The sequence below is a fragment of the Cricetulus griseus genome, chromosome 4 (assembly GCF_003668045.3).
Source record: "Cricetulus griseus strain 17A/GY chromosome 4, alternate assembly CriGri-PICRH-1.0, whole genome shotgun sequence".
Lineage (NCBI taxonomy): Eukaryota > Metazoa > Chordata > Mammalia > Rodentia > Cricetidae > Cricetulus > Cricetulus griseus.
The window spans coordinates 6,816,496-6,842,388 of record NC_048597.1 but is presented as its reverse complement, the minus strand read 5'-3'; the positions used below and the strand labels follow the sequence as shown (position 1 = coordinate 6,842,388).

Sequence of the window (25,893 nt, the reverse complement as noted above, 5' to 3'; positions counted from 1 at the left end):
TGTGCCTGCATTTCAGTCAGCAGATGAGTCTGAGGTGTCTGGCTACCCTTGGGACTGTGGGACCCCTGCTGTCATTTGAGAGCTGGTCCCCACTCCCAGCTCTTGACTCCCCCATTTCACACTTCGGAAACACTGCGAGAGTCAGACAGCCAGGACACCCTCAGCTCTCAGGAGCTCAGGCCAAGGAAGCCTGAGCCTGAGCCTATGGGAGGGCTGTGGAAGCTACCTTGAAGAGCGTGGCCAGGGCTGGACAATGGCAGAGTCTGGCTGGGGATAAGGGTGGGTGGGACCCAAGATGAGCTCCTAAGACTTAGAGCTGCTCCTGATTCATCCTCTTGGCCTCTGGGTTCCTGTCTTTTATCCTCCGTCCACACCTGCCTCACCTTCTCACCAGCTGTGCGAGCAGACACCAGGGCCCAGCCTGGCTTATGGAGTCATACCAGAAGAGGATGCAGCAAAAAGACAGCACACCGCACATGCCAAGGAGAGAATAGGGGTTCTGGAAGCATCAAACTAGGTCATCTCTGTGGTTTGACTTTCTGTTCTCAGACTTCCCCTAGCCAAGCCCCACCTAGCCCTTGGTGGAGGCCGTGTGAAGCCTCTTCCTGGGGCTTTCCAACACTGGTTCAGGATGCCTACAAAGATGGACTGGACAACTCCTACCCTAGTCTCTGAGACTCCTGGGCATCATGGCACATGCTTTTGGTCCCAGTTGCTCGGGAGGCTGGAGCAGGAGCGGACATAACATGGGTCCACAAGTTTGGAACCAACTGCGTAACATGGTTAAGCATCATACAAAAAGATGCTGAGAGGTACTTTTGGGGTGGGGGTCCTGTGGATCCACACCTTCAGCACAAGCCTTGGGGCACCCATGAACAGATAGAGCCCTGCCTGCCTCTCACCTGGGCTTCCAGAAGCCCAGTACCACTTGCTCGTTATGTGGGCTTATTCTGCAGCGGGGTGTTTGGCCCTGAGCAGTATCTTACAGGTTTTCCTCTCTTGGCCACCTGCCACCCCCTCCCAGCCTCTCTAACTCCCACTTGGACAGCAAGTGGACAGCCCAATAGGCAGGCACCTACCAGGCCTAAGCTTTGGGGATGCTTTCCTGTCCCAAGTGTCTGCTCTGGGGACTGTGAACTGCACAGATGCCTCTGAGCCCCTGAAGTTACAGGAAAGAGGTGAGTTCCTGTGGCTTTCCTGAGGGGCAGGAATGAAGGCTCTGTGAAGTAAGCGAGACCGGCTTTGACAGGTGCTCCGTGCTCCACAGGGACAAGGCCTCATCCTCCACACAGCCAGACTGGCAGGAGTTGACACAGGTCTCTGTGTCAGCAGGGTCCGGGGAGCTTTGGTGGGAGCTGCTTGAAAATGAGCAGTGGCTTGTAAGTCACCGGAATAGGAAGTTCTGAAGGTGACAAGGAAGAGACCGATCGCCATGCTGAGCACGCACATGGGAGATGAGCTGTTGGAGAGCAAGATTGTCCATTGGTGGCTCTGGAGGATGGGGGCAGAGCAGCAACTCCGGGCGCATGAACTGACTGCTGAGTAGAGTTGCTGTTTACCCACGGGCTAGCCAGAAAAGCGGAGCAGGCACGCTCACAGACACCTTTGCTGGGGGAGAGTTGGGGGGGTGCCAGAGAGCCCTTTGCTCCATGTCCTTGGAATGCAGTGGTGGGGGGATGGGCACCTCCTGCCCCCCCCCCCGCCCTTGTCCGTTCAGATGTGACCCTAGAAGATGCCTTGGTTTCATTTCTGGTGCTGTGATAAAAACAGCTTACAAGAGAAAGGGGTTCCTTAGCCCACAATTCCAGGTTACCATCTGCCATAACTGGGGATCAGGGTGGTGGGAACTCAAAACATCGGTCACATCCACAGTCAAGGAGCAGGGAGAAATGCCACATGCATGGTTGTGGTCGGTTGAGTGGCCGTTGACATCTAGAGCTGCCAAAGTCTCCTCGGGCCACACGGCTCAGTCCTGAGCCTGTCTCACACCTAAAGGTGACAGGTGTCTCCCATGAGTTTAGAATTGGGGTGGGATCTCACACCCTCGTACACTCCTGCATTTTGTACTTGAGCCAGGGCACGATGTAGACACCATGTGAAGATGGTTACCAGGGAATGTGGTCCCCTGACCTGGCAGGTTTCGGTGGGACCTGGGGAGCACTTTCCCAGGCTGTCATGGCCTCACTAGGTGACTGGGCTTCCAAGATCACTGGGGTGGAGGCTTTTCTACAACCCAGGCTCTGAAGTGCCGAGGCTGAGGGTCAGTCCTGAGGAGTCCCTGGGGACTGGATGCCCTGACCCTTGCCACCTCCTGCCCGATCAAGCTTGAACAGGGAGACCCACAAGGACATTGATGTCACATTGCAATAAATGGTCCTGGCCTCTAAATCTCATTTTCCTTAAATCCATTTCCCTAAGAAATGTTATAGCATTTACCGCTTCTATCTTATAAGACAAGGTGAAGAATGCCATTCATTCTAAATCCCTCTTTTCAGTCACTCTTAATATTCTTTTAAAAGAAAAACACCATAGGGACCAAAACCTCACACACTTGGACTAAACCCAGAGGTGAACATTTATTTCAGCAAAATTCATTCAAGGTCTTGAAAGTCAAGTGTGAGATGTAACATACGCCCTGTCAGCGAGCATAATGCCCTTTTCTGTGCTTGGATGACTGAAGATGATATGTTAGGTAGACATGTTTGGTGTCCTAGGAATGTGACCCTAGAGAGATCAAGGGGAGTAGGGCCTCCTGACCTGCTAGACACTCCCAAGACATCTACCTTGGGCGCTGGAAAGCTTCCCATCTGCTCCCACCGTATCACACTGAGGCTTTCCCCGAAGCGAACCACGGGTTCCCGCCGTCATCATCTAGTCGGAACAGGCCGCAGCTGTCATTTGTCAGCCCCCCCCTCCCCCGTAATTCCAGCCTCAGGTGGTGTCTGGATGTCGTGCTGGGCACCCTCATGTGAGAGGGATCCATCAGCACCTTCAAATTCTGGCCCTTCTCGTTGTCACGGAGACAAAACCATCTGCTCCTCTGAGGGGATTTTGCCAGAGCTTCGTGAACAGGGCTTTCTTCCTCTCATTGGCTTTTCATCAAGGTCCTAGAGAGATGGGGTGAGATCTAGCATAGTAAATGCTACTCAACTATTCTTCCAATAAACATTATTTCCACCTGAATAACTCCTTGGATCATTTTTAAATTTGAGCTGTTTATTATTGTTTCATTTTAAAAGTTCTTTATTTTGGATACCATTCATTTGTCTGATTTTTTTTTTTTCCGGCTTTGGGCCATTGCACATGCTAGCCAAGTGCTCTATCTACCTCTGAGCTACATACAGTCCTAGTCTGTGATGGTTAGTGTTGTCAATAAAATCTACAATCATCTGAAAGGCAGGCCTCTGAGAATGTCTCTTAATTAAGGCAGTGAGACCCACCCACCGAGGGTGGCGCCATTCCCCAGGCAGGAGATCCTGGGCTGCGTATATGTGATGCTTCCATTGCTCTTTTTCTGGTTATGGACATGTGACCAGCTGCTCTACGCTCCTGCTGCCTTGAGCTCCCCATATGATAGACTTAACCTGGAATGCAGCTACACTAAGCTCTTTCTCCATTAAGTTGCTTATACCAGAGTATTTTTTCTCATCAACAGAAAAGAAACTAAGACACTGTCTCTTCTCTTGGTGTTGATGGTTGGACTGTGCTTAATGACATGGAGTCAGAACCTCCAGATGAGAAACTGATCCTGGAGTGATGATCGACCGCAGTTGTCAGTCTGACAACACAGCACTGTGGAGAGGGCCCATTTCTCGAGAGCTGCACTCTTCTGAGTATCCCTCTCTAGTCTTTCAATGCTTAAGAACAACATGGGCGGAAACAAAGATGGGCGGAAATGGCCCATCTTTGTTTTCTAGAGTCCTACACAATTCTATCCCATCTGGCTTCGCTCCTTTTCCTTGCTCGGGGCGTCAGGGGTGGGCACAGCACAGTGAGAAGAAGACGGGCTGCCTGCTATTCCAGGTAGTTTGGACAAAGGTGGCTCTAAGTGTGGTTCCAGGCTCTTCCTCTCACTGCTCTGCCATGTGGCTTTGTGTTTTCACCCAGGTCAGCTCAAGATGACTGCTGGAGTTTCTGCCATTGCATATGTATTCTAGGCATTAGGAACTAGAAAAGAGGAAGAAACCATTTCAAATACCTTGAAAATCTAAAAGTGTGTGTGTGTATGCATGCATGCATTTGCCCAGGGAGGTCAGAGGTACCAGACATCCCTGGAATTGGCGTCCCAGTGATTGTGAGCTACTAGACATATGTGTTGGGAATGGTCAAATCCCCCTGAGCCCTCTGCCACATGGAAGGGTCCTGGAATCTCATCTCACCGCCTCTGGAAGGGTGGCTGCTTGGGCTCTGGGTGAGGGGTCATGGGCTGAGACGCAAGACATATGCCCTATGCATGTGGCCTTGATTACAAGCTGGATGGCACATTTCCTGTACAGAGTGACTAAGGGACAAGGTGATCTTGTGACAGAACCCTGGAAGGTGCTAGCTGCCTTAGGGTTTCAATTGCTGTGAAGAGACCCTATGACCACAGCAACTCTTGTAAAGAAAACATTTAATTGTGGGGGCTCACTTACAGTTTCAGAGGTTCAGGCCATTATTATCATGACAGGAAGCCTCAGGCAGATGTGGTGGTGCTGGAGTAGTAGCTGAGAGTCTTACATCTTGCAGGCAGCAGGAAGTTGACTGAGACATTGGGCGGTTTCCTGAACAGAGGAAACCTCAAAGCCAGCCCCCACAGTGACACACTTCCTCCAACAAGGCCACACCTACTCCAGCAAAGTCACACCTCCTAATAGTGTGGTGACTGCCAGTGAGCCCCTTTGTGGATGGCTATGGAGGGGCCACACACCTCTGGGAACTCCAGTGAGCTGCTCTCCTGAGCATCTGGCTCTCAGCAGAGTGTGAAGCAGACAGGACGAGGGTGCATTGCACCAAGCACCCCCCAGAGGAGGGTGGTGGGTGCCAGGAATCCTGCGTCAGCTCATAATTCCCTCAGAATGAGAAGTGGGGCTCAAGAGGGCAAGTTCTGCTGCTTATGTGTCTGGACCAGGGACAGCACCCACATCTGACAGAACTGACATGAGTTCCTAGCAACCCTGACATAGTTCCTAAAAAGTTCTGCTGTGGTCACACGCCTTGACTCATTCTCCACGTAATTCTGAGCATGAATCTTCTACACCAGATACAACTGGAGGCTCTAAAAGCAAATGTCATCCAAAGCCAAAACATTTTAAGGAAGAAACTTAAAATTATAATCAAAGTAAGGGGAAACAGAAACAAATTTGTTTTTTTTCTTTACAAAATTTGATCAATCCAAACAGCAGCAGCACAGAGCATGAGCAGCTACGTCTGGCTTTAGGTTCAGGGGCAGCTCTGAGCAGCCACTCAAAGTAGCTTGGTGATTGTGAGTAGAAGAGGCCAGGAGGCAAATGCCTCTGGGAGAAACTTCAGGTTTGGGGCTCAGCTCAGGGCTCCTCCCAAAAGCCCAAGTCTCCCAAGTGGGAGCGGACATCTAGGCAGATGATGCTGCCCGGCAGGAGAACAAAGGGCTTGTTCTCACCACAGATGTGGGATGCTGGCCCCAGGGAAAGGCGGCCTTTGAGTAGGTGGAACCTGTCCCTGGGCCACCTCCATTGGCTCCCACAACGCCTTTCAAGGGTGTGGTGGGAAGCTTGGGCACTCAGGTGGGAGGGGCAGGGAACAGGAAGGCCAGGGCAGGGGACAGAAGTGTGTTTCCTGTCCCTCACTGGGGCAAGAAGTTTCCTCTAAACTGGGCCAGCATCCAGGAGGCCAAGGTGAAGGGTGAGTGTGTCTCTAGGACACGTCCAGCTACAGGGAGAAGTCTGGGGTGGACTTCATTTGTGGATAGGTCCAGGGTTGGGGGTGGGGTGGTGTTAGTGGCTTAGGGAACAGTGAGTTCCCTAAAAAGACCAGTGAACCATGTGTTCTGTAGGTGGTCACTGAGCCAACATAGCTGTCCAGGGAGAGCAGGACCCTAAGCCTAGAGTTGGCCTGCCTGTGACAGGAACCGCTGTTCTTTTCCCTGACCTGTTTTGGTGAAGGAGACTTCAAAGGTTAACTACAGAATCAAGATGCCAGGTTCGCCTAGAACCTACATTGCAGGTAGCCTCTCCTCCTGGCAGAAAAGACCCAGGGGAGGGGAGGAACCAATCAGGAGCCAAGCTTCACCTTCGACGCTGGCACAGTCGGATCTGTAAGTGGGTTCCCTGGGCCAGTGGTTCTCAATCTTCCTAATGCTGTGACCTTTTAATACAGTTCTTCATGCTGTGATGACCCCAACCATAAAATTATTTCATTGCTACTTCATAACTGCAATTTTGTTACCATTATGAATAGTAATGTAAATATCTGACATGTGGCCCCTTTCTATGAGGGCCACGACCCACAGGTGGAAAGCCCCTGCCCTAGTGCCTTAAAGTGACTCCATCCCCATTGATCTCAAAGACAAGCCTGCGGCTGGCGGCCCCTGGTGGCCACCGCGGAATTCATCTTGCTATGGAAACTCCAACCCATGAGAACACAAGACATGGGGCCTGAGAAGGGCATGGCAAGTACATCTATAAACATCAGAGAAAATGCTTAGATGCGACACAGTTGTCCTAGACTGAGAATAATTTGCACATTTTCTTTTGATTATGTATTTATTAAGTTCTAAAACAATGAATGACCTATTTAAAAAATTCAAACTAAAAGAAACCAGGAAAATAGAAACCTCCATGTCTTTTATAGTATTATGATTATTTTGCTCAGGGAAGGCTGGCTAGTGGCTCCGATGGCCTCATTAGGTGGCAGGCCTCATCTGGGTCGCCACTTGATGTCTTTTACCCCATGAAAATGTCTTTTCAACGCAGTGTTATCGGCCCATGGGGAGTTTAAGCAAGAGTCATCGTCATTTTCTTCCAGTTTCTGGAAACAGACACGCTTTAGTCAGGACAGTGGTTCATGTAGACCAAGGAAAGAGTCTGGGTCACGTCCTGCCACACCAACGCCAGCAGGAGCCTCCAGGGTCTAAAGCTGGCAACAGCCCATCCCCAATATTGTGTGGTCCTCGCAGGACCCGGCCCGTGGGTAAGGCCTGGGATACAGGCCGTGGCCCCGGCTTTGCTGAGCTCTCCGCCATCTCTGCTGACCCCTTAGACCTGCCCCCCTGCTCTGCCATCCCCGGCTCTGCCCGTCCCCCCCCCCCCCGGCTCTGCTGCCCCTCAGCCACCCAGCGGCTACCTTGAGCTCCTCCTGTCTCCTATGGTAGAACAGCATGAGCTGCTTGTGCTCCTCGCTGCTCATGATGGGCTCCCGAGCCGGGGCACCCTGCCCCCTCTGAAAAGGCAAAAGCAAAGGAAGCTGGGGACTGAGATAGCCTTTCAGGGGACATCAGAACGTAACAGGCGCTTATTTTATTATAACCGTCTTTGCCAATATAGAAGGCAGCAAAGCTGACAAGTCACATGGGGCCAGGGGACCAGCACGGCCGGGGCTCTGGCCCTGTCGTGGGCGCCGTCTCTAACATGGCCATTCCTAAGTGAGCCACTGTGTGGAAGGGAGGACCTCGGGGCCACCCCTTGGGAGGCAGAAACCTACAGGCCCTGTTGCCACAATTACACAGGCGATGGCTTCCCATGCCTCCAACCCTTCTCAGCACAGAACACCAGTAGCTGCAAGTGCCCTATAATCCGTCCTGGCTGAAGTTTTGGTTCACCATTAGGAATGTTTTTGCACGTGGACCTGCTTTTTTGGTTGAAATGATGCAAAAAGGAAATTTCTACTTTAAATTGGTGTCAATAAGGGCTCAAAGTATGCACAGGTTTCCAAATCGTTAGGATTTTCTGCGAACCTCCATCAAACCGAAGGTGGATGACACACAACACTGCCTCTGGGGGCAGGAGCCACACTCTTACCTGCTGGATCTTGACGATGATTTTGGTTTTCTCATTTTTCCCCACGTAGTCGGAAAGCTTCTTCGTTCTTCTCAGCTCCTTGGCAGCCCACCACAGCTGTGCCTCTGACTCCTGAATGACTTCCAGTGCTGCCTGGGGCCAATCATACGACCACAGAACTGCAGGGAAGCCACACACACCCCGACCCGGCACCCGGAGCCTGGCTGGAGGCCCTGTCCTGGCACCCTGCTCTCCCCACACCTCTGCGCACACCTGAGTTCCTGACAGATCCTCTTTATTTTCAAATTCCATGCGGATGGGGTCATACGGTGGCAGCCCCATGGGGTAAACAATCATCACTGCGCCTCGAAGCTGGTCCAGGGCATCTTTCACCATCTCCATGGTAACAAAGACTCCAGCTTCCACTTGTTTCTGAAAGTGGACCAGACATCACTATCAAGCCAATAAACACAGGCAGGACCCCATACCAGACTCTCAGAGGCTCGGCCAGCATAGCCACAGAAGGAACCAGAGAGTTGCCGCTCTCTAGGTGACTGATGTCCACTTTGGGGCTAAGCTGAGGACACCGTGGCCCAGGCCAGGCCCCTGTGAGTAGCACCGGCGAGGTGTGCAGCGCTCAGGGCAGACCCACACACAGCAGCATAGTTGGGAGGAATGAAGAGGAGGAGGGGGAGCAGGCTGCCTCACACAGGTACAGCCCTGGGCAGGTGTCATTGAGTATCGACAACCAGAGCCCACCAAGTGCTAGGAAATGGATCCCAAGTTCCAGGGTCTGCAGTGGGTATAATACGGACTGAGCTGGAGGGACATCAGCCAGGATGCTCTGAAGAGAACAGAGAGATCTATGTAAAAACTGTATCTAATGTTTGTTCCCAATTCTAAGCAGGCCAGAAGCCCTTGGGGTCACTAAGTGCCAGGAATGTCCTTTGTAGCTTTTAGAAAAGGTCTGTGTAACGGGAGCTTTGCATGTGTTGTACTGTGTGTACCTGACACCGGCAGTGGACAGAGGCCACTGGATGCTCTGGAACTGGAGTTGAAGACTCTGTGAGCAGCCAGGTGGCTGCTGGAGTCAGACCTGGGCTCCGGAGCAGCAAGCACTTTTACCCACTGAGCCACCTCTCCAGTCCCAGCCATCTGCCTGAGACAGTTCTTCATGTGTAGTTCAGGGGCTCCCCGACCCCAGCACCCTGTGTGCACCTCCCGTCTCCCTTCTGCTGTCTGTCCTTTCTGCTCCTTTTATTACAGCCGAGTCTGCACCAACAGTGTTAGGTCATGGCGGGCACAGGAAACAGTCCACGCTAGCAATGCTGAGAGGGGCTGGAGTCTTTGGGAGTGAGGCCCAGTGGAAGGTGATTAGATCGTTGAGTGCGACAGCTACAAGGGACCCTGGTTATTTCTCCTGCGGTTTGTCATAAAGTAAGGCGACCCTCCTTGCATTTGTGACAAAGACTGGAGGACCTTTCCTGTAGGCCAAACAAATAGGATCATTTCATCTGACTTCTGGCCTCTCCACCTCTTCTCTTCATCAAGTGCCCAGTCATAGGTATCTCACCATAGCAACAAAACGGACTAAAAAAAGATAGTTTCTAGAAAAGGGCTGGCCGTGCCAGGAGACCAAACACACAACTAAAGCGTTGAAACAGCCGGCCTTGCTCTTACCTGAAAGGAGGACAGAGCAAGTACAGGCTGTTCTAGTCAGGTGGCCAAATCATGCCTGTCTAACAAGACCCTCCTGAAAACCCTGGGGCTTCACAGCCACATGACCCCCATGGGCTGCCCCATGGCCCTGGGGCTCCGCGCCTCCTCTCCCACTTTGCCTCACACCTTTTCTTCTTATTGGGCTGTGACGAGTCCCTCATAAGCTGCAGTCAGGGCTACAGGGTGCTCAATGAGTTCTGGGTTACTCAAACGAGCCCGGGGGTGGGGCACAAGAAGCTCCACATTAGAGGGTGAGTGGGACAGAAGTGTGGACAGCTTGGGGACCCCACTTGAAGCCAGCTCTGACATCTTCCTGGTGGCCTTGGGGGATCTGAACTGAGTGTTGACTCCCAACTCTTGGGCTGTGTGCTAACTGGGTGCTAGGGTCAGAACTGAACTAAGTGTTTCATTTCCTGCTTTAAACAACGAGGAGGCAGGGTGTAAAATGAGAGGAGGCAGGCTCAGGAGCACAGGCACAGGACCAGATGCAGGCATATGAGTGACAGACAGGGAAACACCGAGGGTGACATAGGATTACACAGGTCTATGCAACCGTGTAGTGGAGACACTATGGTTCTGTGATCAGGAACCCCCAGGGGACACAGATTCTGAGGTACAGAGTGCAGATGGAAGGGTGAGGGTAGCAGGGAATTCAGTTCTAGAATCCAGAGTTTCCAAGCTGTAGAGGACAGTGGTCTGAGGTAACTGCAGAGGTGGAGGCGCCATGGTTGTGACGCCCAGAGAGGAGAGTGCTGAGGATAAGGACGCTGCTAACCAGGCTCTGAGGCCAGGGTTCATCTCTCTTCACGGAGGTCAAATATCTCTCTCTGGTCAAACATCAGCTCACAGACAATGACGGACTAAGGTCATGGTGAGACGTCAGGACTTCACACACAACAGGCAGCTTTCCGGGGCTCCTCGGAGGCGGCAGGAGGCACACAGGTGCACGCCTGTAATCCTAGCTCAAGAGGCTGAGGCAGGAGGACTGCCATGAGTTCAAAGGCTGTTTGGGCTACATGGTTGAGTATTAGGCTGGCCAAGGCTACATAGGAAAAAGTCTTAGAAATTTAGAAATATAATGAATTAATTCAAAAAGGTCAGCTAAGAGATTGAGGAATGTTTAGACTCACTCTCTGTGAGGTGAGTCTGAAGTGTGGGAGGAGAAGCAGTGATGCCAAGATGTGCAAACGTGGGCGGAGGCGACTGTTGCCCACACAGATAAACACGGCAAGTGAAAAATACCAAAGACTTTTTACGTGTGTGCGCGCGTGTGTCTGTAATGTGCCACAGCACATATGGGACAATTGTGGGCGTCAGTTCTCTCTCACTACCAGGTGGGACCTGAAATCAAACTCAGGTCTTTCGAACTCAGGTCAGCAGGCACCTTTATCCACTGAGCCAGCTCTCCAGCCCCCAGGTGCTTAATCCCTGAGTTCTCTTTGTTCAGGGGCACACATCTGCCTTTCCCTGGCATTGTTTTCCTCCTGTGAATAGGCTTTGTGTCAGCACTGGGGACGATTGGGGGGGACACTGCTTCATAGAAATCCTGCGTCTAGGTACACCCCCCACCCCCCCCAGCTTTCCAAGCTCTTCAGAAAACAAAAAAAGTCAGTACGGGAGAAGCCTACACTCCCGAAGACAATAAAAACCTTTGTCTGTGCAGCAGGAACTGGCAGGACTTTCAGTAACTGTCATCATCACGAAAAGGGAACGCCAGGGCCCTCCTCAAATGAGCTTATTTGCTTTGCCACTGGAAGGCAGAGAAAGAAAAGAAGGCAAAAAACAAAAACAAAACCAAACCCCCAGAAACAAAAGAGCAACAGAAGGTGGGGAGCAGAGAGCAGCGGGGCGGGAGGTGGGCGGCAGCTAACTGGGACCCATTCTTCAAGACACAAGAACATCCGTCCTGCTGAGGAGCTGACCTTAGACACTATCGCTTTGGCTTCTTCTACCGTCTTCTTCAAAACCTGCTGCATTTTCTCATTTGGAGCTATTGGGAAAAAAGGACAGGAGACAGCTGTCAAACACACAGTCTTTTTAAAAAATCCTGCTGAGTCAGGAGAATCTAGTGTTCAAGTCTGGAATTGACAAGAGGGACATAAGGAGCCGTGGGAAGCCGGGCAGAGATCCCAGCCAGGGGAGAGGTCCGCAGAGGCTTTATGCAATTTGGTGAAGGCTGCAAAAACAGGCCAGAGAAGTCACTGAGAGGACAGCGCCAGCAAACCAAGGAAAAGAATGTTAGGCCTCTCAGGCTACAAAGCTGTGACTCAACCCTGTCACAGAGGCTCAAAAGCAGACACAGGTGGGTGGAAAGTGCCTGGGATGGCTGAAGCAACAATACTTAATGCATGTACATATTCATGCACGACTGTTTTCAGTCAGGGTCTCTCTGCGTACCCAGGCTGGCCTGGATGCCCTGAGCTTCTTGCCTTACACTCCTGAGTGTTAGGATTACATATGTGTGCCTGCCTGACCCATACACCTTTACTTTACCTGACAACTGTCCAAATGTGGCACGTGACACCAAATCATAACTCCTAAGCTTAAAACTAAGCACAGTGGAGACAAAGTCCCTGAAGTTAGGGAGACTGGTATAGTACTCGTCCATTTCTGACCCACAGAATTGCCAATTTGCATGGCTTATCTGCCCCACGAAGGGGGCAGTTAAGTCGGTGCAAGCAGGCCTCTAGCGGGGTCCTCTGCTTGACTCATCCTGGACTGGGGTTTCAGCGTAGGAGTTTCACAGTGTCGTATGTTCGAAGTTTTGCAAAGAAACGATGAAATCACATTAAAATTTGTTTACTATATGATGCGAGTGTGGGTGTGCTTGTGTGTGCCAGGCTGCACACACGAGGACAGTGTGGGGCTGGTTCTCTCCTTCCATCATGGAATCTGGGCGTCAGATTCAGGTCATCAGGGTTATATGCGAGCATTCTTATCTGCAGAGCCATCCTGCTGGCCCAAAGTTCTCAACTTAAAAGAACTGTCTTCAAGTGCAAAGACAGGAGAGAAAGAGCCACTCACCTTGCCCATTCCTCCGTCCAATGTCGTCCTTCTTGAAGACTGAGCCCCCACTGGGTACACACTTCTCTCCCCACTCATCCTTCAGTTTCAGCTCTTGAATCTGCTCGTCAGTCAGCCCTTGCATATTCGGAGGGAGGAACACACCGTGTGCCGCCAGATCTTCCATCTCTGAAAACACGAACTGTGACCACTCTCACCCAGGACTCCACAGGAGTGCGTGCCGAGTCTCAGGTCTGCCTCTTCTAGCTCACTCTTGTACCACAACATCTTGTACCACGAGCCACGCCAGACCTTTCCTCATCCTAGACAAAGTCGCCGATTCACCCTCAGCCAGCGGAAGCACAGCGAGCTTCAGGTGCCCCCCTCCCGCTCCCCAGTCTACACTCTACGGCTCTGTGCTCAGGAGCTGTAAGAGTAATGCTCAGCTGGGCAGTGGTGGTGCACGCCTTTAATCCCAGTACTCGGGAGGCAGAGGCAGGCGGATCTCTGTGAGATCGAGGCCAGCCTGGTCTACAAGAGCGAGTTCCAGGAGAGGCTCCAAAGCTACACAGAGAAACCCTGTCTTGAAAAACCAAAAGAGTAATGCTCGTTTTAAAGACCATGCCTACCCACACAGCCTATCCACACAACCTACCCACACAGTCTATCCATACAGCCTTGCCATTTTCCAAGGAGAATCTCAGATGACCCCATTTAATGTAACTTTGTGAGAGAGGCATAACAACTGCGTAAACTTCCCCACCTTCCTAATTTACAATGCTGCGATCTGAGGCTTGCGGAGAACACATGGCTAATGTTTTATGAGAACCTCACACGGAGGCTCACTTGGTAAAGTGCTTGCTGAGCAAGCATGGGGCGCTGACTTAGATCCCAGAACCCATGTAAAAAAGCACTCAAAACCTTTATATGGGGGGTGGGACTGTAGAGGGTGGGGAGAGACCTGGGCCATCCCTGGGGCTTGCCGCACAGCCAGCTGTGTCATGGGCCACTGAGAGATCCAGTCTCAAAAAACAAAACAAAAAACCCAAGGTCACACAACACCCAGTCTCTCTGTCTTTGTCCTGTCTCTGTCTCTCTCTCTCTCTCACACACACACCCCACACACCCTGTCATAAAACTTTATACAAACTCTTCATAAACAACTTAGATTAATCATTGCCCTGGTTGGTTTTTGTCAGCTTGGCACAAACGAGCACATATCTGGAAGAGGGACCTCAACTGAGAAACACGCCTCTGTCAGACTGACTATAGGCAAGCTGTAGGGCACATGTTTGATTGAGTGGGAGGGCCCAGCACACTGGGGTGGTGAGTGGCATTAGGAAAAAAATGTCTGAGTGAAGCAGTCTCCTCCATGACCTCCTACCTTGAGATCCTGACCTGACTACCCTTCATGGACTAAACCATTAAAAAAAGAAATAAACCCATTCCTCCCCCGTTTGTTTTTTCCCCTACAAATACAGAAAGTTATCAAAGCCAGAAACTAGCATCAGGATCCTGGAGTATCATGACAGACGTAGTAGCCATGTTTTGGGGACAATTGTGTTAGTGTTTGGAACTTTGTGCTGGAAAAGCCACTGAATGCTTAACAGGCTGTCGTGTGAGCTTGAAGATAAAGAGTGCTGAGAGCAGCACAGATGACGGAGGTCGGGCTTGTGAAGGGACAGAGGGAAATGAAGACTCTACCCAGGTCATTCACGTGGTATTTTGTATTAAGAATCTGTGGTTCGCTGGGTGTTGGTGGCGCACGCCTTTAGTCCCAGCACTCGGGAGGCAGAGGCAGTGGATCTCTGTGAGTTTGAGACCAGCGTGGTCTACAAGAGCTAGTTCCAGGACAGCCTCCAAAGCCACAGAGAAAAAAAAAAAAAAAAAAAAAAAAAAGAATCTGTGGTTCTGGCCAGCTGGAGCTGAGAAACGAGCTGTGATTAACAAGAGACCAGAACCACTTTGCTGGAGTGAAACCTTTGCTGGAGCGAGAGATCAGTCAGCTGTGGATAAGATGACACCAACACCATCGAGGCAAAAATGCTCTTCTGGGAAATGCTTCCTCGGGGTCAGCACACAGAAGCTGACCAAAGGGTGCCACACACAGTCCAAAGGGTGCCAACGCTGCTTCTGGTGCTTGCAGCCAAACTGCAAGTGCAAAAAGCATCTCCCATGTGGTCCTAGTTTTGGGGGGACATGAAGAGGTCCTGGAGAAAGGTGGAGGCCAGGCACAGTAAGAGGCCAGGAAAGGCTATTGGTGAAGGTGCAGCTTCAGTTGCAGGGAAACCCCAGGACTAACGGGATCACGGAGTGAGGCTGAAGCTGGGCATCACAGGGCAGAGTCAGAGACCCCAAAGAGAGGCCAGGAGGCAACTGGTACCATTGGTGAAGGTGAAGCCTGTGGATAGCCCAAAATTTTTGAAATGCCAGTGCCATGGGATGACCAGCAGCTGTGGAGTGGAGCCCACCTTGGCCTATGAGATGGTCTGTATTATCCGGGTGGCAGAGCGGAGCCTAGAAGAGCTCTACGGTGCCCAGCTTTGACTTTGCTTTGACTGGAATGCTACTGTGCTCCAGCTCCTCACTCTCGGAATAAGAAAGCAGTTAACTTGTTCTTTGATTTTCCAGGAACCCAGTCACAAGGCAGATATTTTAGAGAGGTCTGAACATTCAAAGTGCCTGAGACAGCAACTATCTCTCAAAAGTGGGAAAATTCACTTTGTGTTTATTATTCAAATGCATGGTTTTCTATTTTTCCTATCTCATACCTGTTCAAACCTACACCAACACATATATTAAATATATATAAATATATATGTGTACAAACCCACACCGACACAGACAGACAGACAGACACACACATACATACACGTGGACACACATAATTTGAGCCTTGCTATAACTGCCTGCCTTCCTTGCTCCTTTCTTCTCTCCCTTCCTATGGGGAGGACGCTAAGAACTGCGTGTTTCTAGAATGCTGGGTAGACAGTATGTGACCTGCAACAGTACAACACGACAGGATAATGGTGTAAGTGGATGGGACGTCTGCAGCCGCTCTCCATTTCCACACTATGCACTTGGGAGAGGGGCTGCTGTGACTCACCCGGTACCTGCCCCAGTGTTGACTGGCAAGGGCAACGGTAGGGTACATCCGTGGGTTCTAAATTCACCCTCACAACTCTTACACTCTGCACCACAGTTTCAACTTACAGTGCTAAAGAAGACCGCGAGTTTCCTTTCCCTAAATGCTTTACTTTTAAAATGTCACCTAACACAGCCTGTTTAGAAAGCCGCTGTTAATCGGGGAAAGATACAACAGGTCTCCAGGCGTGCTCTGAGACGCAGACAGCACGTGTTTCCTAGGAGACGGAAGCCAGCCCAGGGCTCTCCCAGGCCTCTGCACCTGCACCCCCTCCCCGTCCCTCCGGCTCTCTCGGCCTCTCCCTCGGCCCTTGGACCCGGACCGTCCGCCCTTCCCGGAACCACACATCCCGGCTCGCCCTCCCCGGACGCTCCCATCCGCGAGCCCGTCCTCCCCCTCCCTCCCCCGTCCTGCAGGACCTGTGCAGAGCCGATGCACCTTCAGCCGCCCGTTGTAGATGCGGGTCACCCGAGCCGTGAGCTCCTCCAGCTCCGTGCTCCCGGGCGCTTGCAGCAGGAACTGGCTCTCGTCGCCTCTCTTCACGTGCAGCACCACCATGGCCGCGCCGAAGGCCCCGCCGAGGCGTCGGGGCGTCGGGCAGGGAACACGCGGGCCCGAGAGGCCGGCCTGACCCGCACCGCACCGCACCGCACCGCAGCAGCGAGCCTAACCGCTGCTCGGCGGCGGAACCCGGAACTCGGGCTCGCGCGTCCGCCGGGTGAAAAGAAAGGACGGCGCGCGCTCGCGGAAGCCGCTGTTGCCAGGAGCAACAGACAACACTGAGCCTGCCGGGCCTCCGGCGCGCGCTCCGCCGGAACCTGCGCGGGGACGGCTGCGACGCTGCACACCCGGCTGTGCTGTCCTGTCCGGTCCGCAGCGGCTGCCGGAGCCTCGACGCACGGTCGCCGCTACCGGAAGCAGTTGTCCGGGCAACCGAAACGCAAGCCGCGCTGCGGGAGGGTGTGCGGGACTGTCGGGGGGGACTCGGGAGATGAGCGGGCGGAGCACGGCCGCCCCCAGGCCCAGACTCGTTTCCGCGCAGGCACTGATCGCCCCCGGAAATGCCCTCTGCTTCATATCTGGTCCCCTCTCACTGAGGGCAAGCAGGCGCAGCCTTGTTCTTCACACAGCTGAGGGTCCAAGGGGAAACAAAAACAAACGGACACAGGAAATTCCAATAGAGGAATAAACAGAGGGAAACTGCTATGTAGCCTTGAAATGATTCCAAACTCATAGTTTGGCTAAATGGCGGGTTGTTTTTTCTTTGTGGTTTTTGTGTGTTGGCGCTTTGTATTATACTTGTACGTGGGAAAAGGAAGCTGCCTCTGTAGTGGTGTAGCACTACACCACTACAAGCGATGGAATGTAGCAGGTCCTGTCTTTGCTAGCCTTAGCGCCAGACCATTGCCTCTCCTTTGGGTCACAACTAACATCCCTAAAACCTTCGAAATCTATAAACTAAGCTTCCACTAAGCAAAAGTTAAAAGTGTCATCAAATATTATCTGATGCCTACAGAAAAACCTGGAAAACATTCTGTAGCTGCCCCTCTGACGTACCCATCAATGTATCCGAAACTTGCCATGCCTTATGGCTTTTGTTGTATAGAGCTCTGAGACTTAGTGCTTTCCGTGGCAGAACATGGAGTTTGGGGTAAATCGACCATGGCCATTCAAATTTGACTCCAGAATAAACTACTTACTCACGCATGTATGATGTACACACACAAAGAACAAATCGCTAACTTATCTTCTCCAAATGTCATGAAATCTGCATAGGTAAAATAAAAAAAAAAATGGCCAAGAAAAAACTTCCCTTTAAAGAAGCAGCTAGTGGTAAAGACATATATTTATTTCATATGAGAGCACATTTCACAGGATATGTACAGAATGTATACCACCAACTTTAATACTGTACTTCTATAAAGTATATAGTTATAAATATTGTATGCCACATAAGCAATAAAACTCTTACATACATATAAACAGCAGTCTACTATAGAGAACAGACATTCACAGAGATTCTTAGTGTCTATTTTCTGCTCTGTTTTGACCAGAGCCAGTAAATGTTCACACACAATGTCCTGTTTTTTTTTTTTTTTTTGTAGCAAACTTTCACTTCCTTTGTGCGTTTTCAGCAGTGTGCCAGACCTGACAAGGCTGAGCTGCTACTCTACAGACTTTACAGTGGTTTACACCCAAGGGACACACTGCTTGGGTTTCTTAATGATGGATTAGTTTGCTATGAGGGAGTGGATACCATACACACTAGTCACAAAGATGTTACAGCCACAATCTCAACAGGTTAAGTCACATTTTGAAGCACACTTCTATAGTAATACTGCGGTTTAAAAGCTACTATGGCTGAAATGATTAGAACCCCAACAAGCACAATATAAAACTCACGGGAGTGACTGCTTACAGCAACTCTGGCTGTAGCAGGGGATTACTTCTATACATACAGTATTTTGATAACACTGAGCATTTGCTGTCCTAACATCACTCTACATTAGAAGCGTAACGCAGTACGCTGTGCTTTTACACAGAAGTGATGGCAGCCACAAACTGTTTCTAGTCTCACAATACACATCTTTAAAGGTTCATATGGACATAGGAACTTGCATGTACGCATGTAACTTTTTTATATAAAAAGAACATCACGTCTTAATGGGTAAGGATGATTTTAACTTCAACTGACAACCAACCCAACAACACCTTAGGGAGTTTCCCAACTGGCTTACTTAATATCAAAATACTATGTGTTTTTTTTTTTTTGTAAAAATTCTGTGTACTTCTTCACAAAATTAATAAAAGCAGGATCGGTTACATACCGGCAGTGCAGAAGACAAAATCCACAGCAAATGTGAGGTATAGCCTCTGAAACCTTAAAGCAGCATCATAGATGTGTGATGGCCTCTTATATGGGATGTGTTCCCAATCCAGAGCCCTCAACAGCTGCTTTCCCAGCTGAAAGCAAAGCTCCAGGGCAAAGCAGCAAACAGAAAGAGGGTAAGGGAGAGGACTACAACAGCGTAGCTCTACTATTCCACACTGAACTTGGTGGCGTGTGCCTCCTGTCCTGAGTAGCTGTCTATACTGCCAACTGTAACCTGCCAGAGAAAGGCAGAACAGAGGTACAGGGGAGGAAGTACTGAGGGTGAATCTGAAGGGCTGGAGTATATAATAATAAAAATGGCAGTTCTATAAAGCGGATACTCTGCTCTGGGATTTAAAATCAGTCAAAGTGCGTGAAGCACAGCCAAGTGGCAGCCATCTTTTTGATAATGAGATATTGAAAAAAGGACACTGTCAGAGCTGCTGGGTAAAATTTGATCTGAATTGTATCTCAAGACTTAAGTTTTATAAATATGTAAATGTCTACATGTATGTCTCTGTGTACACAAACATATACATATAATGTGTACACACACAGACCTTTTTGCTGAAGTAATGCCTTCAGAACTGTTCCACCATAACTCTGGAAGCTCTTTGGTAAATACCCAAGAATACCAATTGTCAACAGCACAGTGGCTGGCAGCAATGTCAGCTATAGTTGTGTTGGCCTTATGTGATTTTTATGTGAATTTCTGAGTAAGGACTATTTTTTAAAGTAGTTTTAAGCACTTTTTAAAAATGGCTCCTGCTCTCTCCTATTCATCTAAAGAGAAAGACCAGAACTCCAGTTAATAAGAGGGTGTCTTTGTTATTTCCAGTATATACAAACCCCAGCTCTGCCCACACCCTCTAGTGTTTATATAACTATCAGTGCACTTAATGATCACTTATTGCACATAAAGAATAACTAATGCCCCATTCTCCCTACTCTACCCTCAACAGAACAGAATCAAACAGCCAAAGCAAACTAGCACAAGCTCCCTTCCCGTCAGGTAACTATCGTTCTGTGAAGTCCAGTGTGGGAGACCCCTTAGATGCCAGGGCTGTGCAAGATTCTGCAGAGGGTGAACTTGTGCTGGGTGGGAGCAGAGGGACAGGAGGAGGTGGTGGTCTTCTGGCTGGCAACACCCAGAAGGAAACATTTGCACTTTTATTCCAGTCATCATCAAATGATGAGCACATTGACTGGGACTTCCCTGCTGTAGGAAAATTGTCGTCTTCCTCAAAGGTTACCCATCCTTTGGGGTTGCTTGCTTTTACTGTAGGCTGGCTCTGCAGGTCAAAATTGTCCTCAAAACCATCAAGTGAAGTTGACGGCTTGCTCGTGTCCTGACTGAGAGGCATGAGAGGAGGGAAAGGAGGGCTGTCAGGAACAGGCTCTTCTTTGGACAGCCCAGAGGCTGCCTCTGATTCTTGAGACTGAACTCTAAATGGGTTTCCAGGGGCATCAGTCCTGTCTGTAAAAGGGTTCCTGCTGGGCAGGCAGGGAAACCGGTTTGCAAAGTTCTCCTCCATACTTCCCTGTGACTTGCTCCGCGCTGGAACTGGAGGCATGGCTGGCATGCAACTTACAGAACTGAAAGAGTTAACACTACTTTGCGATGAAGAAGGCAACTGACTCAACATCTTTGGGTCTGGGGTTAGAACAGGTGAGGTCTGATCAGACAGCTGAGCTGGAACTGGAGGCATGGCTGGCATGCAACATACAGAACTGAAAGAGTTAACACTACTTTGCGATGAAGAAGGCAACTGACTCAACATCTTTGGGTCTGGGGTTAGAACAGGTGAGGTCTGATCAGACAGCTGAGCCTTTGATACAGCAAGCAGACTAAGTGAGAGAGCTGCAAATGGATCACTCTTCAGTGCTGGTTCTTGTTTGACACCAGAGACTCCATTTGTTTTTACCTGGAAAAGAAGGAACACTGAATGACTGGTTCTTATTTATTAATACTTATTTTTTACTATTTCTTCTTTTCTTGAGCAACTATACAAATTTAGAAACTAAAAAGTAACTATAGGTTTTTACTTTGGTGGTTTAATAAATAGGGTGAAATAAGTAAAATTATGTTCTTGAAGAATTTGTAATTAAATAAATCCTTTTTATTAAATTCATGTTTTAAATCTCAAAGAAATGTGATGGAATAATTTCTTGCATTCAATTTTTGAAATGGTAAGAAAGAGGATTATATAACACAATGTGTTTGTTTATATCCTGTTCTTTTAAATTTTAACACAAACTTAAGCTTATATGCGAAGAGCATTTAGTAAATATGCGTAATAAACTTCCAACACCCATCTATGAGGCTATATTTTCACCTAAATTCCCTACACAAATTCAGTTTTATGAATAAAAGCTAATTATAAACATATTCATAAATTCAAAAGCTGTACATGGAGTTTGTTCCCTTCTTTGTTTTTGGAAAAGTGAGTTTTCAAAGGTTGTTTTTTAATGATAGACAGATAAAGGCAAGGATTATTTAAATGGGGGGGGCACTCCATGTTCTATGAACATTGATTCTAAAAATTCTAAAATCCAAAAGAAGCTGTGCTCTGAGCAGTACTGGCCATAAGCTGAGAGCCAGAGAGGAGTATTGAGTGTTAACTTCATAGCCATAAAGACTGCAGTCACTCCTAAATCCCTTGTTCACCCAGAAGCTGGCTGGAGAAGCCCAGCCACTGGAACGAGCAGGGCTCAAGTAAGATCAGCTTGGAAATGACAGTGAGACCCATACCAGCATCCACCACACTGTAATTAACTTTCCATCTATGCAGGATTTGGGAATTTGTGATGACATCAGAGGTGCTTTTACAGAGAAAGGTGTTGGAAGGGCTTTTAAAATATTATTACTTTTAACCTAAATCATCAACTCTTTCTTACCAAAAAGAATCTGACTCCTAAAATTATCTGAAAAAAGACTTCCCAAAGAGAAACCTCAGGAAAAAACAATTGGATTTTGCATTTATATAATTATGCCACTGTTAAAACCAAGAACCAAAGTGGGTTAGCCAAACAGGCTTTCATATACAAATTGTTTGCCTTTTTGAAATTATACTTTTTAGTTTTGTTAATTTGCATAGAAAACAAAGCAAAAAAAAAAAAAAGGTAAGGCATTAGCAAGAACTAAAACAGTTCCTAAAAATCCAAAATACTAAGAAAAAAAAAGTAGGTATGAGTTTATGGTATGGTAATAGAATTCATTAATGTGGAGGAGTGGATTTAAAACTTGTGGAACTTTAGATGTATGAAGGGAAAGCCTCATACATCTAGAGCTGGGGAGACAGATGGACAGCACATGGAAGGTGATAAACACTCAGGTACCTGTTACCCTGATGGTTGCTCCTGCTTTGGGAAAAGGAACACAGACATCAAAGAAAAGAGTTAGGACAGTTCCAGACCAGCCGCAGCCCCAACCAGTGGGTCCTCAGAAAGCCTGTGGCTCTAGGTCACGAGGGGCCAAAGAGCAGCACTTGCAGGTGACACTGTCAGCTCACACGCAGCGCTGGTCTCTCTGGAACCTCAGGACAGTGTAAGCTTAGCACTGTCCAAGGTTGAGTACTAGCCAGTTCCAATTTTGTTATCACTATTTCAGACCTGGAGGTCTCCTTACTAGAGTAAGTGTACACAATACACATTGCAGAATCACAGCTAAAGAGTCATCTAACAAAACGTCAGGTCTGGCCTTGCTCATGTTGTTCTAATTTTCTAAAGGACTTAGAAAATTAATTCCCTTACTGTTTATTAGTTTGAAGGTACAACAAGGTAAGAAAACATTTTTTTTTTTTTTTTGCTGTTTAAAACTGAAATCACAGTCTTACAATAATCTGTATTTTTAAAAATCTGATATTCTTAAGACATTGGATCTCACAAACATGTAAACAGTAAAATGTATAAGAAGTAAAATAAAATTTGGCAATTTAGAGATGCCATCCTAAATATATTACATACCTTAGAGTCTCCCAACTTCCTAACCCCTCCCCTTCCCTTCCCCTTTCCCCCAGTGCTGGGGACAGCCCAGGGGTGTGCATGTGAGGCCAGTGTTCTGACACACACACACACACACACACACACACACACACACACACACACACACACACACAGAGTGTAATGCTCTGTAACTGGAGTTGTCATCATCTTGATGACTCTGGAGTCATATGCACCGGTTCTGGTACAGGACAGGAGGGTGAGGACAGGCTTACATTAAAGGTGCAAGGCTCTGTAATCAGTATGAAATAGCCCTGGGATACAGATGTTACAAAGTGGGTGGAGTAAGGAGCTTCTACTCTGAAATAGATGCCTTCAAACTGTACTGACAGTATTCAAACTGGCTACTTTTTCAAAGATTTCTGCCTTCCAACTAATTTTCTAAATAATACGAGATAGTACAAAAATAAGTCTTTAAGGTTGGAGGAAGGAAAAGAATAGTAGATATTTATTCTCTGAAGTTTCTATTAAATATCTTCAGCACCTCCACTTTAACCTAAAAAACAGAGTAACTTTTAATATTCATCAGCTGAGAACATGTAATTTTTTCCATTGCTCTCTTTAGCTTTCAGAAATGTAAGCAACAGCCTAGCAAATACCAACTGCTAATAACTAATTTGAGTCTTAGCTACTTTAGTATCTGCTTCCAATACTGATATTTGTTAGAAATGGTCTGCCAAGCAGGTCAACATACCCATCTATCTGTAAAACAAATGCAAGTTACTACTCATAAAATATATTCAAAGGCTACTGGCAATACACAATATTTCAGATTAAATCAAATCATGGACTTGTAAAACTTTATACATTGCTTTGGCTTTGACAGCATTTTCAACTAAAGAATCTGTTGATGGCATTTTCAAGTAAAGAATTTGTATATGGTGATCCAGCAAAATGTACTTCTTAATTTTATCAACTTTACTTACGTGCATACAACAAAACTAACTCATATGTAGTGATCACAGTATAAAGCAATTGTCTAAATCTGGCAGCACTGCTGATAGGAGACAACAGGAATGTCCATGACTTCATGTCAGGGCCATGGAGCGATTTCTGTGAGACACCAGTGGAAGGGTGTGGTCATCTGTGGCTTCTGTGTGAGCTACTCCTGTGGTGGTAGCAACCTCAGGAACCCAGTGGCAGCTTAATGCAGAGAACTACTGCTTGCCTCAGGAGGCAGTGAAGAGTCACCCACACGCCTGCAGGGAACTGACCACTATGCCAATGTCTAAACACTGAGCTGGTCTTGATTTGCCTCTCTCTAAAATTAACTCATCAGCTCAGCAGGAAGAGGACTATATTATTATTGTTCATACAATTAGATGACAAATAGCCACTAGCATGCGATTCATTTAAAGAATCAAATGATACTCACTAAAGTCATCTCAAGGTGCTATTACTTTCAAGTGGCAAAAAAAAAAAAAAAAAATCAGGTCATGTTTACTCTTAAAACACTGGTCATTAAGGTAAGTGTGCTGTACGTTATACAGCTATGCAGAGACACTTTGTCAGCAGTAATACTTACTTGCAGCTGTGGTGAGGAGTCTGCAGGCAAGCTATGCGATGACCTGCTCCGAGGTGGGGGCTGTGGTGGGGTTTCCAAATTCGGTTGAGGGCCAGGAGGCATGGGTGCTGCCACGGGGACAAGAGGCTCCTGCAGCTTTTGAGCAGGTGGGGGCAGAGGAGGCTGCAGAGGGAATGCAGCCTGAGGCTTCAGTGGTTCTGGAAGGACAGCTGGACCTAAAACACCGAGGGTTGTCACGTCAGCAGTGTGCTTGAAGCCGTGGCTTCTCTCTATTCTGGTTGTTTCCCTTCTCCATGGCAACAGCCTCGCTTCCAGGGGAATAAGGGAGAAGACCCCCCATTTGAGTAAGTTAGATCTTATGCATGCAAGCAGGCAGGCAGGCAGGCAGGCAGGCACGATGGGAAGAGAAAGGAAAAGGAGAAGCACGGGGCAGTGTGCTCCCGGCACTCCTACCTTTCGATGTCTCTGGAGGCTTGCTCTGGGTTTCAGGGGTTGGCTTTCCGGCAGATGCCCGGGCCTGGCTCTGAGGGGCACTGATCACTCCAGCCCGTGCTGGAATTGTCTAGAGATGGGAACATACTAGTGACATTAACTTCATTTGTGACTGCATCATCTCTACTTTAAATTAAGGTAAAGGCATGCATACAGAGGAAACAGTATTAGGATGTAACTCTGTGCCTGGCTGGCTGCATGCAAGGCGAGGGACTTGACCACAGCAGTGCTGACTTCATGAAGAATGAGGCAGTCTGGAGGCTTAAATGATGGAGACAAACTTTACATACTAAGAGACTTCAGAATCAACCTCTCCCAGACATTTTTTTTTTTAGTGACTCCTTTTATTTTACGTGCACCGGTGTTTTGCCTGCATGTATGTCTGTGTGAGGGTGTCAGATCCCCTGGACCTGGAGTTTCAGACAGTTGTGAGCTGTCATGTGGCTACTGAGAATTGAACCTAGGTCCTCCGGAAGAACAGCCCATGCTCTTAACCACTGAGACATCTCTGCCCTCCCTGGTTTTTTAAAACATGAAATAACATTCTTAAATGTCTAACTAAACAAGACAGAAGACACATTGGTGAAAAATTCTTTCTATTCTTGTATTTTTGTTGAAGGGTCTAAGCCTATAATAGTTATTTAAAGCCAAAGTTACTTTTTTTTGTTTGCTTGTTTGTTAGGGTCTGGGTTTTTTGAGCTAAGGTGGTCCCAGGCTGCTCTGGGACTCATTATGAAGATCAGGGTGGTCTTGGGCTCGTGACAGCACTTTTCTTGCCTTTGCCACCCAAATGCTGGGGCTACAGATATAAGACACCAGGTGCTCAGACCATCAGGCCTGCATAACAAACCCTCTACCCACTGAGCCATCCCCATGGTCCTGTCTCAGCCATAGATTTATAAAGTATAGAAAAAAAACTGTAAGCCATCTGCCTTCCTATTTTTATCTTTAGAACCAGTTTAAGTACTCTATTATAATTTTATGATAATTAAAGGCTTTAATACTTTTTTATTTTTTTTTTTTGATACAAGGTCTCTCTACATAGTCCTAACTCTTCTGGAACTTACTATGTAGACCATGCTGGCCTCAGTCTCATAGAGATCTACTTGCTCCAGAATCCTCAGTGTTGGGATTAAAGTTGTATGCCACGTTGGGTGGAAGGATAACTTTGTATTTCTAT

The 25,893-nt window shown here is 48.3% G+C and overlaps 2 protein-coding genes across 4 annotated transcripts in view; both read right to left on the bottom strand.

Moving 5' to 3' along the window:
- Window positions 1-6,703: 6,703 nt before the first annotated feature.
- Cfap298 (cilia and flagella associated protein 298) lies at window positions 6,704-16,530 on the bottom strand. Of its 2 annotated transcripts, XM_027415575.2 has the most exons (7): window positions 16,242-16,530; window positions 12,699-12,866; window positions 11,597-11,664; window positions 8,229-8,387; window positions 7,977-8,108; window positions 7,303-7,398; window positions 6,704-6,987 (listed from the first exon to the last, which is right to left on the bottom strand). In XM_027415575.2, exons 1-7 carry the CDS (start codon window positions 16,378-16,380, stop codon window positions 6,877-6,879), a joined length of 873 nt encoding a protein of 290 aa, XP_027271376.1. In that variant the 5' UTR covers window positions 16,381-16,530; the 3' UTR covers window positions 6,704-6,876. The 2 variants fall into 2 exon arrangements, with proteins under 2 accessions (XP_027271376.1, XP_027271377.1); XM_027415576.2 differs by lacking the exons at window positions 11,597-11,664; window positions 16,242-16,530 and having other exon boundaries at window positions 12,699-12,776.
- A 1,376-nt stretch (window positions 16,531-17,906) lies between these two features.
- The window catches only part of Synj1 (synaptojanin 1), a 74,811-nt gene continuing 66,824 nt past the window's right edge, over window positions 17,907-25,893 (bottom strand). For both annotated transcript variants that reach the window (XM_035444322.1, XM_035444323.1), the window contains 3 exons: window positions 24,675-24,783; window positions 24,222-24,436; window positions 17,907-20,619 (listed from right to left, as the gene is read on the bottom strand). In XM_035444322.1, the coding sequence (XP_035300213.1) occupies window positions 19,711-20,619; window positions 24,222-24,436; window positions 24,675-24,783 (1,233 nt within the window). In that variant the 3' untranslated portion in view covers window positions 17,907-19,710. The remainder of the gene's footprint in view (window positions 20,620-24,221; window positions 24,437-24,674; window positions 24,784-25,893) is intronic.

Coding starts and splice junctions, on each gene's coding strand:
- Cfap298 (XM_027415575.2), bottom strand. CDS start 16,380: ATGGTGGTGCTGCACGTGAAGAGAGGCGACGAGAGCCAGTTCCTGCTG. Junction 12,867..16,241: donor GGTGCATCGGCTCTGCACAG/GTCCTGCAGGAC, acceptor TCGTGTTTTCAG/AGATGGAAGATCTGGCGGCA. Junction 11,665..12,698: donor TGGACGGAGGAATGGGCAAG/GTGAGTGGCTCT, acceptor TTTTCCCAATAG/CTCCAAATGAGAAAATGCAG.